We start from the raw sequence: 15,983 nt of genomic DNA on the forward strand, positions 1-15,983 counted from the left end.
ATGGCATTGCCTGCCCAAGGTCTGTGGCACTAAGTGGCAGAGGTAGGATTCCAACCCAAGCTGTTGGACTCCAGAGTCTGATGGCTAGGCATGGCATTTGCTTAGATTTTCTTTTTTCTTTCTTTTTTTTTTTTTTTTTTGAGATGCAGTTTCACTCTTGTTGCCCAAGGCTGGAGTGCAATGGTGCGATCTTTGCTCACTGCAACCTCCGCCTCCCGGATTCAAGCGATTCTCCTGCCTCAGCCTCCCAAGTAGCTGGGATTACAGGCATGCGCCACCACGCCCAGCTAATTTTGTTTGTAGTTTTAGTAGAGATGGGGTTTCTCTGTGTTAGGCTGATCTCGAACTCCTGACCTTAGGTGATCCGCCCGCCTCGGCCTCCCAAAGTGCTGGGATTACAGGCGTGAGCCACTGCACCTTGCCTCCTTAGATTTTCAATTTGGGCAGGGCCAGGGGCTGATACGCAGGCTCAGGGTCCTCTCCTCACCACACCTTTCTTCATCCCACCCCAGGTCGGCTACCAGATCCGCTTTGAGAGCACGCGTTCGGCGGCCACCAAGATTGTGTTCCTGACGGTGGGGCTGCTTCTGCGACAAATCCAGCGGGAGCCCAGCCTGCCCCAGTACGAGGTCCTGATTGTGGATGAAGTCCATGAGCGGCATCTCCACAATGATTTCCTCCTGGGTGTCCTCCGGCGCCTGTTGCCCAAGCGGCCTGACCTCAAGGTCATCCTCATGTCGGCCACCATCAACATCTCGCTCTTCTCCAGCTATTTCAGCAATGCCCCCGTGGTACAGGTGCCCGGGAGGCTGTTCCCCATCACAGTGAGTACTTCCCCCTCCTCCTCCATCCCCAGACCTCTAACCTGGTCTCTGTCCAAACCTGGACATGCCTCTTCTCTCTGCGGCTGTATCTCCCATCTCTTTTATTTAAAGATGTTCTCTTTTTTTAAAGCTACTATTTTCTGAGCATTCATAATGACCTGGTTAGAGTGCTAAGTGCTTATTAGAGTAAAAGCTGTTAGAAGAAGACCCAAAAATGGCTGGGCGCAGTGGCTCATGCCTGTAATCTCAGCACTTTGGGAGGCCAAGGCGGGCGGATCATGAGGTGAGGAGATCGAGACCATCCTGGCTAACACCGTGAAACCCCGTTTCTACTAAAAATACAAAACCAAAATTAGCCAGGCATGGTGGCGGGCGCCTGTAATCCCAGCTACTTGGGAGGCTGAGGCAGGAGAATCGCTTGAACCCAGGGGGCAGAGCTTGCAGTGAGCCGAGATCGCACCACTGCATTCCAGCTTGGATGACACAGCAAGACTCTGTCTCAAAAAACAAAAAGAAAAAAAACAAAACAAAAATGTAAAGTCTCAAATAAGAGAAGTTTATTTCTCTTAGATAACAGTGCGACTGATCCAGACTGGTGGTCAACCCTGTTCCATGTGGTCATTCAGGGATCCAGGCTCCTCCTTTCCCATTAGTCTACCATCTCACTGGGCAGGATTTCTCAAAGTCAGCAAGATTGACATTTCAGTCAAGGATAATTCCTTGTCGTGGGGGCTGTCCTGTGCATCATAGGATGTTTAGCAACATCCCTGGCCCCTACCCACTAGATGCTAGTAGTCTTCTCCTCTGGTTGTGACTATTAAAAATGTCTCCAGATATTGCCACATGTTCCCTGGGGTGCAAAACCACCCCTAATTGAGAAACACTGTCTTAGTGAATTATCCTTGTCTGTGTAGTCAAGACCTACAGGAAGAACTTCATTGTCTCTTGTGATTTCTGGTTCCAAATGCCCATCAATTTGCCTTCTAAGCAGCCTTAAAAAAAGAAAGAATGGGCCGGGCATGGTGGCTCGTGCCTATAATCCCAGCACTTTGGGAGGCTGAGGCAGAAAGATCATGAGGTCAAGAGCTCAAGACCATCGTGGCCAACATGGTGAAATCCTATCTCTACTAAAAATACAAAAATTAGCTGGGCTCGGTGGCGTGTGCCTGTAATCCTAGCTACTTGGGAGGCTGAGGCAGGAGAATTGCTTGAGCCTGGAGGCGGAGGTTGCAGTGAGCTGAGATCATGCCACTGCACTCTACCCTGGGAAGAGAGCAAGACCCATCTCAAAAAAAAAAAAAAAAGAAGAGAGAGAGAGAGAGTGCCAGCCAGGTGTGGTAGCTCATGCCTATAATCCCAGCTCTTTGGGAGGCCGAGGCAGGTGGATCACCTGAGGTCAGGAGTTCGAGACCAGCCTGGCCAACATGGTAAAACCTTGTCTCTACTAAAAATGCAAAAATTAGCTTCAGTGGTGGTGCACCCCTGTTATCCCAGCTACTCAGGAGGCTGAGGTGGGAGAATTGCTTGAACCTGGGAGGTGGAGGCTGCAGTGAGCCGAGATCATGCCACTGTACTCCAGCTTGGGTGACAGAGCGAGACCCTGTCTCAAAAAAAAAAAAAAAAAAAAAAAAAAAAAAGAATGAGGCTGCTTCCTGAGAAATGTTTTCTAGGGTTTTGGGTTTTTTTTTTTTTTAGTAGAGACGAGGTGTTGCTATGTTGTCTGCCTGAGATCAAGCAATCCTCCCGTCTTGGCCTCCCAAAGAGCTAGGATTACAGGTGTGAGCCAACTATGCCTGGAAATCAGCCAGCCAACCTGGCTCAGGCTCAGGTCCTCTCCTGGTCATCCAACCAACCTGATTTCTAGGGTTTTCATCCTGGTTCCATCACCTAGAATTTTTTTCTTGTTGAAGCTACTCTAAACACAAGAGAATGCATGCATTGTAAATATATAGCTCAATTAGTTTTCCCCAGTTAAATACATCTTTTTTTTTTTTTGAGACGGAGTCTTGCTCTGTCACCCAGGCTGGAGTGCAGTGGCCGGATCTCAGCTCACTGCAAGCTCTGCCTCCCGAGTTTACGCCATTCTCCTGCCTCAGCCTCCCGAGTAGCTGGGACTACAGGCGCCCGCCAACCCACCCGGCTAGTTTTTTTGCATTTTTTAGTAGAGACGGGGTTTCACTGTGTTAGCCAGGATGGTCTCGATCTCCTGACCTTGTGATCCTCCCGTCTCAGCCTCCCAAAGTACTGGGATTACAGGCTTGAGCCACCTACGTAGCTAGCACCCAGGTTTAGAAAAGTCAGACATTACCAGCACCCCACAAGCCTTGCAGTTGCTTTGTTACTTTGTCTTTTTATTACATCCTTCAGAAATTATGTAACTGCAGTGTGCTGTCTATCACCTGTTTCTCAATTAGGGGTGGTTTTGCCCCCCAGCGAAGATGTGGCAGTATCTGGAGACATTTTTAATAGTCACAACCAGAGGAGAAGACTACTAGCATCTAGTGGGTAGGGGCCAGGGATGCTGCTAAATATCCTACAATGCACAGGACAGCCCCCACAGCAAGGAATTGTCCAGACTGCAATGTCAATCTTGCTGACTTTGAGAAATCCTGCCCAGTGAGATGGTAGACTAATGAGAAAGGAGGAGCCTGGATCCCTGAATGACCACATGGAACAGAGTTGCCCACCAGCCTGTACCTGTTGCACTGTGTCTTCTCCGTCAACTGGGTCTCCCCCGTCAGCCTGCAGCCTCCCCAGCCCATTGCTCTGAGCTGGAGGGACAGGGTGTGCTTCTACCTGGGACTGTCTCCTCTCAGGTTGTGTACCAGCCACAGGAGGCGGAGCCGACCACGTCCAAGTCAGAGAAGCTGGACCCACGGCCTTTCCTGAGGGTACTGGAGTCCATTGACCACAAGTACCCACCTGAGGAGCGGGGTGACCTCCTCGTCTTCCTCAGCGGCATGGCGGAGATCAGCACCGTGCTGGAGGCCGTCCAGACCTATGCCAGCCACACTCAGCGCTGGGTGGTGCTGCCCCTGCACAGCGCCCTGTCTGTGGCCGACCAGGACAAGGTATCACAGGAAGCCCAAGTAGGGCAGGCGAGGGGTCTGCATGAGTCAGGGGTGGCTGCACACAGGACTTGTGTAACTCCACAGACGCAGGGCTCGCGGGCTGCACTTGTGCAAAGCCGTAGCCACCTTGTGGCAGAGCCAGGCTGCGAACCCAGGTAGTTTGGCCCTGGAGCCCATGCTCTAAACCAGAGGTCGGCAAACTTTCTAGAAAGGATCAGAGTAGATATTGTCAGAGCTATGGACCATGTGCTGTCTGTCTGTCACAGCTACTCAGCCCCACTGTTGCAGCATGAAAGCAGCCATAAATTGAGTGGGTGAGTCTGTGTTCCAAAACAATTATTATTATTTTTTGAAACAGGGTCTTGCTCTGTTGTCCAGGCTGGAGTGCAGTGGCATAATTGGGGCTCACTGCAGCCTTGACTTCTTGGGCTCAAGTGATCCCCTCTCCTTAGTCCCCCAAGTAGCAACTATAGGTGTGTGTCACTATACTCCGTTAATTTTTTTTTTTTTTTTTTTAGACAGAGTCTCACTCTGTCACCCAGGCTGGAGTGCAGTGGCATGATTGTGGCTCATTGCAACCTCCGCCTCCCGGGTTCAAGCGATTCTCCTGCCTCAGCCTCCCGAGTAGCTGGGACTACAGGTGCACACCACCATGTCCGGCTTATCTTTTGTATGTTGAGTAGAGACAGGGTTTTGCCATGTTGGCCAGGCTGGTCTTGAACTCCTGACCTCAAGTGATCTGCCTGCCTCAGCCTCCCAAAGTGCTGAGATTACAGGTGTGAGCCACCGTGCCTGGCCTTCGTTAATTTTTTTTTAAATTTTAGTAGCAAAGAGGTCTCACTGTGTTGCCCAGGCTGGTTTCAAACTCCTGAGCTCAAGCGATCCTCCCACCTCGGCCCCCAGCAGGGGCAGTGCCAGTTTGTGCTTCAGCAGATCCCTTTGGCTGCCATGTGAGTCCACAGGCCAGAGATCTGAGGGGAAGCTAGAGCAGGATTAGAGTGGGTGAGGAGAGGCCTGGACCAGGGCAGGGGCCGGGCAGTGGGAGGAGGGAAGGATTTCAAGAAAAGTTCAAGATGGCCTGGTGCGGTGGCTCACGCATATAATGCCAGCACAGGAAGCTGAGGCAGGAGGATCACCTGAGCTCAGGAGTTAGAGACCATCCTAGGCAACATAGTGAGACCTTGTCTCTACAAAACAAAAGAAAACTAGCTGGGCATGGTGGCATGTGCCTATAATCCCAGCTACTTAGGAGGCTGATGCGGGAGGATCACATGAGCTCGGGAGGTCAAGGCTGCAGTGAGCTGTGATCATGCCACTGCACTCCAGTGTAGGCCAAAGAGTGAGACCCTGTCTCAAAAAAAAAAAAAGTTCAAGATGTTCAGATCGGGTGGTGGGTGTGGTGGTTCATGCCTGTAATCCCAGCACATTGGGAGGCCTAGGCGGGTGGATCACCTGAGGTCAGGAGTTCAAGACCAGCCTGGCCAACGTGGTGAAACCCCATCTCTCCTTAAAATACAAAAATTAGCCAGGCATGGTGGCACATGCCTGTAATCCCATCTGCTCCGGAGGCTGAGGCAAGAGAATTGCATGAACCCAGGAGGTGGAGTTGCAGTGAGCTGAGATCATGCCACTACACTCCAGCCTGGGTGACAGAGCAAGACTGCCCCCGTCTGAGGATGGGGGGAGCCCAGGATGGCCCAGGTGATGGGGTGGATGGTGAGCTGTCTCCGAGAGGGAGGTCTCTGGAGGAGGAAAGGGTTCCAGGGAAGCTGCTGACATGGGGGTGGATGGGAAATTGGACACATAGGTTCGTCGGGGCTGGGTTAGTTCTTGACACCACCCCCTCCCTTTCCCCCAGGTATTTGATGTGGCGCCACCTGGAGTCCGGAAATGCATCCTCTCCACCAACATCGCTGAGACCTCAGTCACCATTGATGGGATCCGCTTTGTAGTAGATTCTGGTAAAGACCACCACAAGCCCCTACCCGCCACCTGCAAGGACTTAGATAGGAGCATGGGGTCCGGAGGTGTACACGTGTGGCAGGGACGCACCAGCTTGAAGTGGGAGTACAGTTGACTTTCCCATGTCCAAAATGCTTGAGACCAGAAGTGTTTGGAATTTCGGGTTTTTTGGAATTTGGAATATTTGTATCTATTTTATTATTTGAGCATGTCAAATCAAAAACTCTGAAATCCTCCAGTGAGCATTTTATTGGAGGGTCATGTTAGCGCTGAAAACATTTCAGAGTTTTGAGCATTTCAGATTTTGGATTTCCGGAATTGGGATGCTGGAAGATGACATGTGGGGCCGTGGACCAGTGGCAGCATCTTAATTTTTCTCACGCCTCCCAAGCCTGCTTCTGCCCTGGGGCCTCTGCACTTACTGTTCTCTCTGCTGAGAACTGTCTTTCTCCAGGTATTCACACAGCTGAGGCCCTCACCTCATTTCAGGGCCTGCATACAGGTCCCCCCGTCAGAGAGGCCCATCCTGTCCACTCTAAGAGATATCCCCTCCCCCTTCTTCATCCAGTGTTGCTTCTCTTATGAGGGGCGTTGGCATTCAATTTGTTTTTGTTTTTTTTTTGAGACAGAGTCTTGCTCTGTTGCCAGACCGGAGTGCAGTGATGCAATCTTGGCTCATTGCAATCTCTGCCTCCCAAGTTCAAGCGATTCTCCTGCCTCAGCCTCCCAAGTAGCTGGGTTTACGGACGTGCATCACCACGCCTGGCTAATTTTTGTATTTTTAGTAGAGACAGGGTTTCACCATGTTGGCCAGGCTGGTCTCGATCTCTTGACCTCAAGTGATTTGCCTGCCTCGGCCTCCCAAAGTGCTGGGATTACAGGCGTGAACCACTGCGCCTGGTCCAGCATTCTGTTTTATATGTGCTGCTGTGTTTGTTCACTTTCTGTCTTCCTGACCTGAATGTTCGCTGGAAGGTCAGCATAGCATCGTGTTTGGAGACACTGGAGCCTGCCCGGCCGGGTTCAGTGCTGGGTGAGTGGCTGCGTTCATGTCACTGACACTTCATGCATCGGTTGGCTTATCTGTAAAATGACAGTGACATGCCCTCCCTCAGGTTATGAGGATTAAATGACTTAACACCCTTGGGTGCCTTAGTGCCTGGCACAGAGCCATCACTCAATAAGTGTTAGCAGCTACCTGGTCGTATTGACTCTGGGATGCCATTGATGGTAAAATGGTTCATAATTTCATGTGCCATTAAGACATTTTAGGCTGGGCGCAGTGGCTCACGCCTATAAATCCCAGCACTTTGGGAGGCCAAGGCAGGCAGATCACTTGAGGTTAGGAGTTTGAGACCAACCTGGCCAACATGGTGAAACCCCGTCTCTACTAAAAATACAAAAATTAGCCAGACTTAGTGGTGCATGCTTGTAGTCCCAGCTGCTCAGGAAACTGATGTGGGAGAATCACCTGAGCCCAGGAAGTCGAGGCTGCAGTGAGCCGTGATTGTGCCACTGCACTCAAGCCTGGGCAACAGAGCGAGACCCTGTTTTGAAAAAAAAGAGAGAGAGAGAAATTTTAAAAATAGTGCCTGCCAGGTGCGGTGGCTCATGCCTGTAATCCCAGCACTTTGGGAGGCCGAGGCAGGTGGATCACCTGAAGTCAGGAGTTCGAGACCAGCCTGGCCAACATGGTGAAACCCCGTCTCTACTAAAAATACAAAAATGACCTGGGCGTGGTGGTGGGTTCCTGTAATCCCAGCTACTTGGGAGGCTGAGGCAGGAGAATCACTTGAACTTGGGAGGCGGAGTGAGCGAGATTGCGCCATTGCATTCCAGCTTGGGCAATAAGAGCAAAACTCCGTCTCAAAAAAAAAAAAAGAAATGTGAAAAAAGGTTGTTCTGCTACTGGAGGAAATACAGTGCTCTGTTCAGTCCTGTGAAACTAGGGCCTTTGTTTAGCTCATTGCTTTTCCCCTAGTGCCTACTGCAGTGCCTGGTACATAGTAGGTGCTTAATAAGTATTGATTGGATAAATGAACCTCTGAAGAAACAAAGGCTTGGGAAAATAAATGAAAAGATGTGTGAGTGGGCCGGGCGCAGTGGCTCAAGCCTGTAATCCCAGCACTTTGGGAGGCCGAGACGGGCGGATCACAAGGTCAGGAGATCGAGACCATCCTGGCTAACACGGTGAAACCCCGTCTCTACTAAAAAATACAAAAAACTAGCCGGGCGAGGTGGCGGACGCCTGTAGTCCCAGCTACTTGGGAGGCTGAGGCAGGAGAATGGCGTGAAGCCGGGAGGCAGAGCTTGCAGTGAGCTGAGATCCGGCCACTGCACTCCAGTCTGGGCGACACAGGGAGACTCTGTCTCAACAAGAAAAAAAAAAAAAAAAAAGAAAAGATGTGTGAGTGAAAGGCTGGGTGCGGTGGCCCATGCCTGTAACCCCATCACTGTGGGAGGCTAAGGGAGGCAGATTGCTTGAGCCCAGGAGTGTGAGATCAGCCTGTGAAACCCCATATCTACAAAAAATTAGCTGGGCATGGTGGCGTGCCCCTTTAGTCCCAGCTATTCGGGAGGCTGAGCTAGGAGGATCATCACTTGAGCCTGGGAGGTTGAGGCTGCAGTGAGCTGTAATTGAACCACTGCACTCCAGTCTGGGAGACAATGAGATCCTGTCTCAAAAAAAAAAAAAAAAAAAAAGATGTGTAAGTGAGGAAATGAAAGAATAAATAAAATGTCAGAGTTGGACTCAGAATAAGCCCTCGGTTATCATTAACAGAATAAAGGAGTGAGGGTGTTGGCGAGTGGCCGGCCGCACGTGGCTGCCACACACAGACTGCCTTTCCTCATTGCTCCCATCCAGGGAAGGTGAAGGAGATGAGCTACGACCCGCAGGCCAAGCTGCAGCGGCTGCAGGAGTTCTGGATCAGTCAGGCCAGTGCAGAGCAGCGGAAGGGCCGGGCAGGCCGCACGGGTCCCGGCGTCTGCTTCCGCCTCTATGCCGAATCGGACTATGATGCCTTCGCCCCCTACCCAGTCCCGGAAATTCGGAGGGTGGCCCTGGACTCGTTGGTGCTGCAGGTGAGGCACGGGCAGAAACGGGACTATATGCTGACTGCTGGCACAGGGAGGAACCTGGGAGGCCTTTTAAATTTTATTTTATTTTATTTTATTTTGAGATAGGGTCTCGCTCTGTCACTCAGGCTAGAGTGCAGTGGTGTGATCACGGCTCACTGCAGCCTCCATCTTACAGGCTCAAATGATTCTCCTACCTCCACGTCCTAAGTAGCTGGGACCATAGGCACATACCACCATGCCTGGCTAACTTTTAAAATTTTATTTATTTATTTATTTTGGAGACGGAGTCTTCCTCTGTCGCCCAGGCTGGAGTGCAGTGGCGTGATCTTGGCTCACTGCAACCTCTGCCTCACAGGTTCAAGTGATTCTTCTGCCTCAGCCTCCCAAGTGGCTGGGACTACAGGCACGCACCACCATGCCCAGCTAATTTTTTTTTTTTTTTTTTTTTTCAGTAGAGACAGGGTTTCACCGTGTTAGCCAGGATGGTCTCACTCTCCTGACCTCGTGATCCACCTGCCTTGGCCTCCCAAAGTGCTGGGATTCTAGGCGTCAGCCACTGTGCTCAGCCTAACTTTTTAAATTTTTAGTAGAGATCAGGTCTTGCTATGTTGCCCAGGCTGGTCTCATACTCCTGAGCTCAAGTGATCTTCCCACCTTGTCCTTCTAAAGTAGTGGGATTATAGGTGTGAGCCATTGTGCCTGGCCAGCCAGGAAGCATTTACACAGGACCAATTCCAGAGTGTCAGGGCCAGGAAGGATAGGGCTAGCCAAGCCACTGAGGGGAATGTCAAAACCCTTGTTGAGGGGAGAATTGTTCCTTAAATCCACAGGGTCAACTGGGCATGGTGGCTCACACCTGTAATCCCAGCACTTTGGGAGGCCAAGGCAGGTGGATCACTTGATGTCAGGAGTTTGAGACAAGCATGACCAACATGGTGAAACCAGTCTCTACTAAAAATACAAAAAATTAGCCGGGTGTGGTGGTGCGCACCTGTAATCCTGGCTACTTGGGAGGCTGAGGGAGAAGAATTGCTTGAACCCAGAAGGTGGAGGTTGCGGTGAGCCGAGATCGCGCCACTGCACTCCAGCCTGGGCAATAGAACAAGACTCCATCTCAAAAAAAAAAAAATTTTTTTCTATAGGGTCAAAGGAAGAACCAGTGACTCAATCAGAATGCTTTCAGCTGTAACAGGAAACCTAGCAGGAAAGGGCTTTTAAAACCAGGGTTTCTCAATACATTTTATGTCATGATTTGTACCTCGTTTGTTAATTTAGCATAGGTTAGACTGCCATGACAAATACACAACGTCACGAATGGCCAACAGTGGAATGGTGGTTTCCAGCTTGGCAGGCAATTTTCTTTATTCATGGACCCAGGCTCCTTCCCTCTTGTGGCTCTATCATTTCCCCAGGGGCTTTTCCTGCATGTGTGTCCAGCCAGCCAAAGGGTCAAGGGCGTGGGAAGTGAGTACAGGAGGGTTTGTGGGTCGAGCCTGCAAATGGTGCACTTGCCTTGCCCTCACCACTCCCTGTCCATCCTCAGTCTTGTGGCCACGCCCAGCCATGAAGGAGGCTGGGAAGTGTAGTCCTTGTGCTCAGGAACGAAAGGAAAAGGAAAGTTGGGAGCAGCTGATGGTGTCTACCACAGGCTCACGTGCAGGTGTAGCACAAACCAGTGGCCTTCCTGCAGGAGGTGCACACTATTTTCTATTCTGTTTGATTTCATATTTTTTTAAAAAAAATACTGGTGCTGCCAGGCACAATTATCGGGAGAACCCGCTCCTGATGTTTAATGTGGGTTCTTTTCTATTTCCTAAGTGTCTTGGCTGGGTTGAGAAGTAAAGGGAAAGAGCACAAGAGAGAGAAATTTAAAGCTGGGTGTCCGGGGGAGACATCACATGTCAGCAGGATCCGTGATGTTCCCCGAGCTGTAAAACCAGCAAGTTTGTATTAGCGATTTTCAAAAGGGGCGGGAGTGCACGAATAGGGTGTGGGTCACAGAGATACATACTTCACAAGGTAATAAAATATCACAAGGCAAATGGAGGCAGGGTGACATCACAGGACCACAGGATGGGGCAAAATTAAAATTGCTAATGAAGTTTTGGGCACGCATTGTCAGTGATAACATCTTATCAGGAAACAGGGTTTGAGAGCAGACAACCTGTCTGACCAAAATTTATTAGGCGGGAATTTTCCTCCACCTAATAAGCCTGGGAGCACTACAGGAAACCGGGGCTTATTTCATCCCTTGGGCTTGACCATAAAAGACTGCACGCCTTAAAAGGGGCCGTCTATAAGCCTACCTTCAGGGCGCATTCTCTTTCTCAGGGATGTTCCTTGCTGAGAAAAAGAATTCAGCAATATTTCTCCTATTTGCTTTTGAAAGAGGAGAAATATAGCTCTGTTCCATCCGGCTCACCTGCGGCCAGTTCAGTTACCTCTCTTGTTCCCTGAACATCGCTGTTATCCTGTTCTTTTTTTAAGATGCCCAGATTTCATATTGTTCAAATACACATGCTCTACAAACAATCTGTGCAGTTGACACAATCATCACAGGATCCTGAGGTGACATTCATCCTCCTCGGCTTACAAAGAAGATGACGGGATTAGGAGAGTAAGTAAAGACAGGCATAGGAAGTCACAAGGATATTCATTGGGGAAGTGATAAGTGTCCATGAAATCTTCACAATTTATGTTCAGAGATTACAGTAAAGACAGGCGTAAGAAATTATAAAAGTATTAATTTGGGGAACTAATAAATATCCATGAAACCTTCACAATTTATGTTCTTCTGCCGCGGCTTCAGCCAGTCTCTCCGTTCGGGGTCCCTGACTTCCCGCAGCAACAATGAGTGGCTCATGCCTGTTATCCCAGCACTTTGGGAGGCTGAGGCAGGAGGATTGCTTGAGGCCAGGAGGTCGAGACCAGCCTAGGCAACACGGTGAGGCCCTGACTCTACAAAAAATTTAAAAATTAGCCCAGTGCGGTGGCACACACCTGTGGTCCTACACAGCAGGCTAAGGCAGGAGGATCGCTTGAGCCCAGGAGGTCGAGGCTGCAGTGAGCCTTGATTGCATCACTGCACTCCAGCCTGAGTGATAGAGCAAGACCCTGTCTCATAAAAAAACAAAGTCCATGGGGTAGGTTGTCTTATCTTAATTTTTCGACCAGAAGAAGGATGCACAGAGAGAGAAAATATTGCCCCAGGTCACACAGCTGGCAAGTAGTAGAGTCAGGGCTCCATCCCAGGCCACCAGGCATCAGAGCCTGCTTCGTGAGTGGCCACTGGCCCCAGGCACAGTGGGTGTCACCTCCTCCTTTACCATCCAGAGGCAGAAGCAAGGAACTGCCCTTCTCTGTGGGTCTAATTTTTGAGACCACGGGAACATTTTCTAGAAGCCTCTGGCCAGTCTCTCATCCTCTCTTATCAGCAGAAGCAGGTCACATATGTTCACCCTATGCCCAGCAATTGTCTAGGGTTGTGGCATTGCCTGAGTTGATCAGAGCAGTGTCTCAGCCCTAGCTGCATACTAGAAACACCTGCAGAATTAAAAAAAAACCCATGCCCTGCCCCCTGCCTCTTTAAATTAGAGCTGCTAATGTAAAGGTTATTTATTTATTTATTTTTGAGACTGAGTCTCATTCTGTCACCCAGGCTGGCGTACAGTGGTGTGATCTCGGCTCACTGCAACCTCCACCTCCCAGGCTCAAGTGGTTCTCCTGTTTCGGCCTCCCGAGTAGTTGGGACCACAGATGGGTGCCACCAGGCCCAGCTAATTTTTATATTTTTAGTAGAGAGGGAGTTTTACCATGTTGGCCAGGCTGGTCTTGAACTTCTGACCTCAGATGACCTGCCTGCCTTGGCCTTCCAAAGTGTTGGGATTACAGGCATGAGCCACCGCGCCTGGCCTATAAAGGTTTTTAAATGAGTATTGGGTGAGCTCCTAGACAACATCAAGGCTTGGTCAGCAGGGAGGAAGGAGCAGCAGCTGCTTGCAGGTGGACGCCAGAACTTCTAGTGCCCTCGGATCAAAGCCAGGCGAACAGGCTCTCTGGGCTTCCTTCTCACTCTCTGGCCATCACATGAACCGCCTTGCTAGCCTCTCCTCCTTCCAGTCACCAGAGAGGTGCTGTTTGCTTACGTATGCCACACCAGGCTCCGGGGTGAACATATGCTGTCACTTAATTCTCCCACCACCTGCTGCCTGCCTGGGCCACTGCATTAATTGGGATTCTTTTGGTTGCAAGTGAGAGAAATACAACTGAAACAATTGTAGGCAGAAAGGGGGATCTTACCATTTTGTGCATTCGTGAGACGGTATGTCTAACTTAGAAACAATCCAAGAATTTCTCCATCTGCTGTAGATGGGCCCATTTCCAAACAATGGACAAAGTCAAAAGTCACAGCAGTTCTGGGTTAATAAGATAGGCTTCCATCCTGGCCACAACCAGAGAGGATGCTGGGAATGCTCTTCCTGGCTGCAGTCTCAGGGAAGGATTCTGATTGGTCCAGCTCAGGTCATGTGCCTCTCGTCCATGGTCAGGGTCTGGGGGAAGATGTGCTAGGGAGACAGACACAGAGACAGCAGCCCTCCTTGCCTGCCTCTGTACAATGGATCTTGACATTGGGAATGTTATGTTATGTTATGTTATGTTATGTTATGTTATGTTATGTTATGTTATGTTATGTTATTTTTGAGATGGAATCTCACTCTGTGGCCCAGGCTGGAGTGCAGTGGTGAAATCTCGGCTCACTGCAACCTCCGCCCTCCAGGTTCAAGCAATTCTTCTGCCTCAGCCTCCCAAGTAGTTGAGATTACAGGCGCCCGCCATCACACCCAACTAATTTTTGTATTTTTAGTAGAGACATGGTTTCACCATGTTGGCCAGGGTGTTCTCAAACTCCTGACCTCAAGGGATCCACCTGCCGTGGCCTCCTAAAGTGCTGGGATTGCAGGCGTGAGCCACTGTGCCTGGCTGACACTGGGAATTTGAGATGAAGTCTTGATGTGTTGCCAGGCTAGAGTGCAGTGCAGAGGCCCGATCTCGGCTTACTGCAATCTCCACCTCCTGGGTTCAAGCGATTCTCCTGCCTCAGCCTCCCGAGTAGCTGAGATTACAGGCGCACAACACCACTAATTTTTGTATTTTTAGTAGAGACAGGGTTTCACCATGTTGGCCAGGATGGTCTCGAACTCCTGACCTCAAGTGATCCACTCGTCTTGGCCTCCCAAAGTGTTGGGATTACAGGCATGAGCCACTGCGCCCGCCGAACTGGGAATTTTAAAATGTCATGAGTTTGTGATCCCTGAGCCCCTCTGTGCTGCACAGTGGCTCTTGTGTTTCACAATCTTAGGGGTTTTTCTTCTCATTCTAGATGAAGAGCATGAGCGTGGGGGACCCCCGAACCTTCCCCTTCATCGAGCCCCCACCACCAGCCAGCCTGGAGACCGCTATCCTCTACCTCCGGGACCAGGGGGCCCTAGACAGCTCAGAGGCCCTCACGCCCATTGGGTCCCTGCTGGCCCAGCTGCCTGTGGACGTTGTGATTGGTGAGTACCCACCCCCTTCGTGATCACGCAGAGCACCAGGAGCGTGTGTGGGCACAGCTAACTCTCTGAGTGTCCTGGGGGCAAGTCTGTCTGTTTCTTCCCTGGGTCCAGTTCATTTATTCACTCTTCACTGGGCCAGGCACTGTTCTAGGTGCTGGGCATATAGCAGTGGACAGAACAGACACAAATCTCTAGCCTCAGGGAGCTGACATTTTGGTGAAGAAAACCAGCAATAAGTTAGGACAATAAGGAAAAGGTATAGTAGATCAGATGGTGCATAGTGTTCTGGAGAGAAGAAACAACGGGGTTGGGGAATGGGGAGTTGCAGTTTCTAATACAGGCCTCAGGTATAAGGCAGACCTCACGGGGAAGGTAACATCTGTGCAGAGAAACGGAGATGAGGGCTAGGAGCCATGCAAATACTAGAACATGCTTGCCAGCAGAAGCAGAGAAACATGGCCGGCACAGTGGCCCACACCTGTAATCCCAGCACTTTGGGAGGCTGAGACAGGTGGATTGCTTAAGCCTAGGAGTTTGAGACCAGCTTGGGCAAAATAGCAAAACCCTGGTTTCTACAAAAAAAAAAGAAAAGAAATATAAAAATAGAATGTGAGCCCTGTATGTAATTTAAAACTTCCCAGTAGCTACATTAAAAAAGCGAAAACAGGCTGGGCACAGTGGCTCACGCCTGTAATCCCAGTACTTTGGGAGGCTGAGGTGGGTGCATCACGAGGTCAGCAGTTTGAGACCAGCCTGGCCAACATGGTGAAACCCTGTCTCTACTAAAAATACAAAAATTAGCCGGGTGTGGTGGCGTGAGCCTGTAATCGCAGCCACTTGGGAGACTGAGGCAGGAGAATCGCTTGAACCTGGGAGGCAGAGGTTGCAGTGAGCCGAGACCATGCCATTGTAATCCAGCCTGGGCAACGGAGCAAGACTCCATCTCAAAAAAACAAACAAAAAAAAAAGCAAAAAGAAACAGGTAAGATTCATTTTGATAAAATAGCTGATTTAACTTAATATACCTAAAATATAATTTTAACATAATCAATATAAACATTTTTTGCAAGATGTTATGTTATTTTTTACCATACAGAGTCTTGGAAATCTTGGCTTGGACCAGCCATGTTCAGCTGCTTAGTAGCCATGTGTGGCCAGAGGCGGCCATATTGGACAGTGCAGATGTAGCATGAGGGCATTCAGGCAGTGGGAACAGCCAGTGCAGAAGCCCTGTGGGGGGCACATGCCTGCTGCTACGAGAACAGTGAGGAGCCCGGTGTGGCTGCAATGGACTGAGAGGGAGAAGGCAGGAGATATTAACCAACAGTCCCATTCATTCATTAAATACTTTTTTTTTCTTTTTTTGAGACTGAGTTTTACTCTTGTTACCCAAGCTGGAGTGCAATGGTGCCATCCCGGCTCACCGCAACCTCCGCCTCTTGAGTTCAAGCAATTCTTCTGCCTCAGCCTCCCAAGTAGCTGGGATTATA

At 50.1% G+C, this 15,983-nt stretch overlaps 1 protein-coding gene across 4 annotated transcripts in view; it reads left to right on the top strand.

The window, feature by feature from the left end:
- The window catches only part of DHX34 (DExH-box helicase 34), a 36,674-nt gene that overhangs the window by 6,213 nt on the left and 14,478 nt on the right, over positions 1–15,983 (top strand). For 3 of the 4 annotated variants that reach the window (XR_013409948.1, XM_077980503.1, XM_015124347.3), the window contains exons 3-7: positions 513–824; positions 3,641–3,895; positions 5,754–5,856; positions 8,724–8,941; positions 14,319–14,493. Coding sequence is in view for 3 of the 4 variants with exons in the window: in XM_077980503.1 (XP_077836629.1) it covers positions 513–824; positions 3,641–3,895; positions 5,754–5,856; positions 8,724–8,941; positions 14,319–14,493 (1,063 nt within the window). In the remaining variant the exon portion in view is untranslated. The remainder of the gene's footprint in view (positions 1–512; positions 825–3,640; positions 3,896–5,753; positions 5,857–8,723; positions 8,942–14,318; positions 14,494–15,983) is intronic. The other variant, XM_077980505.1, reaches the window with a different exon arrangement.

Source organism: Macaca mulatta, chromosome 19 (genome assembly GCF_049350105.2).
Source record: "Macaca mulatta isolate MMU2019108-1 chromosome 19, T2T-MMU8v2.0, whole genome shotgun sequence".
In the NCBI taxonomy this organism is placed as follows: domain Eukaryota; kingdom Metazoa; phylum Chordata; class Mammalia; order Primates; family Cercopithecidae; genus Macaca; species Macaca mulatta.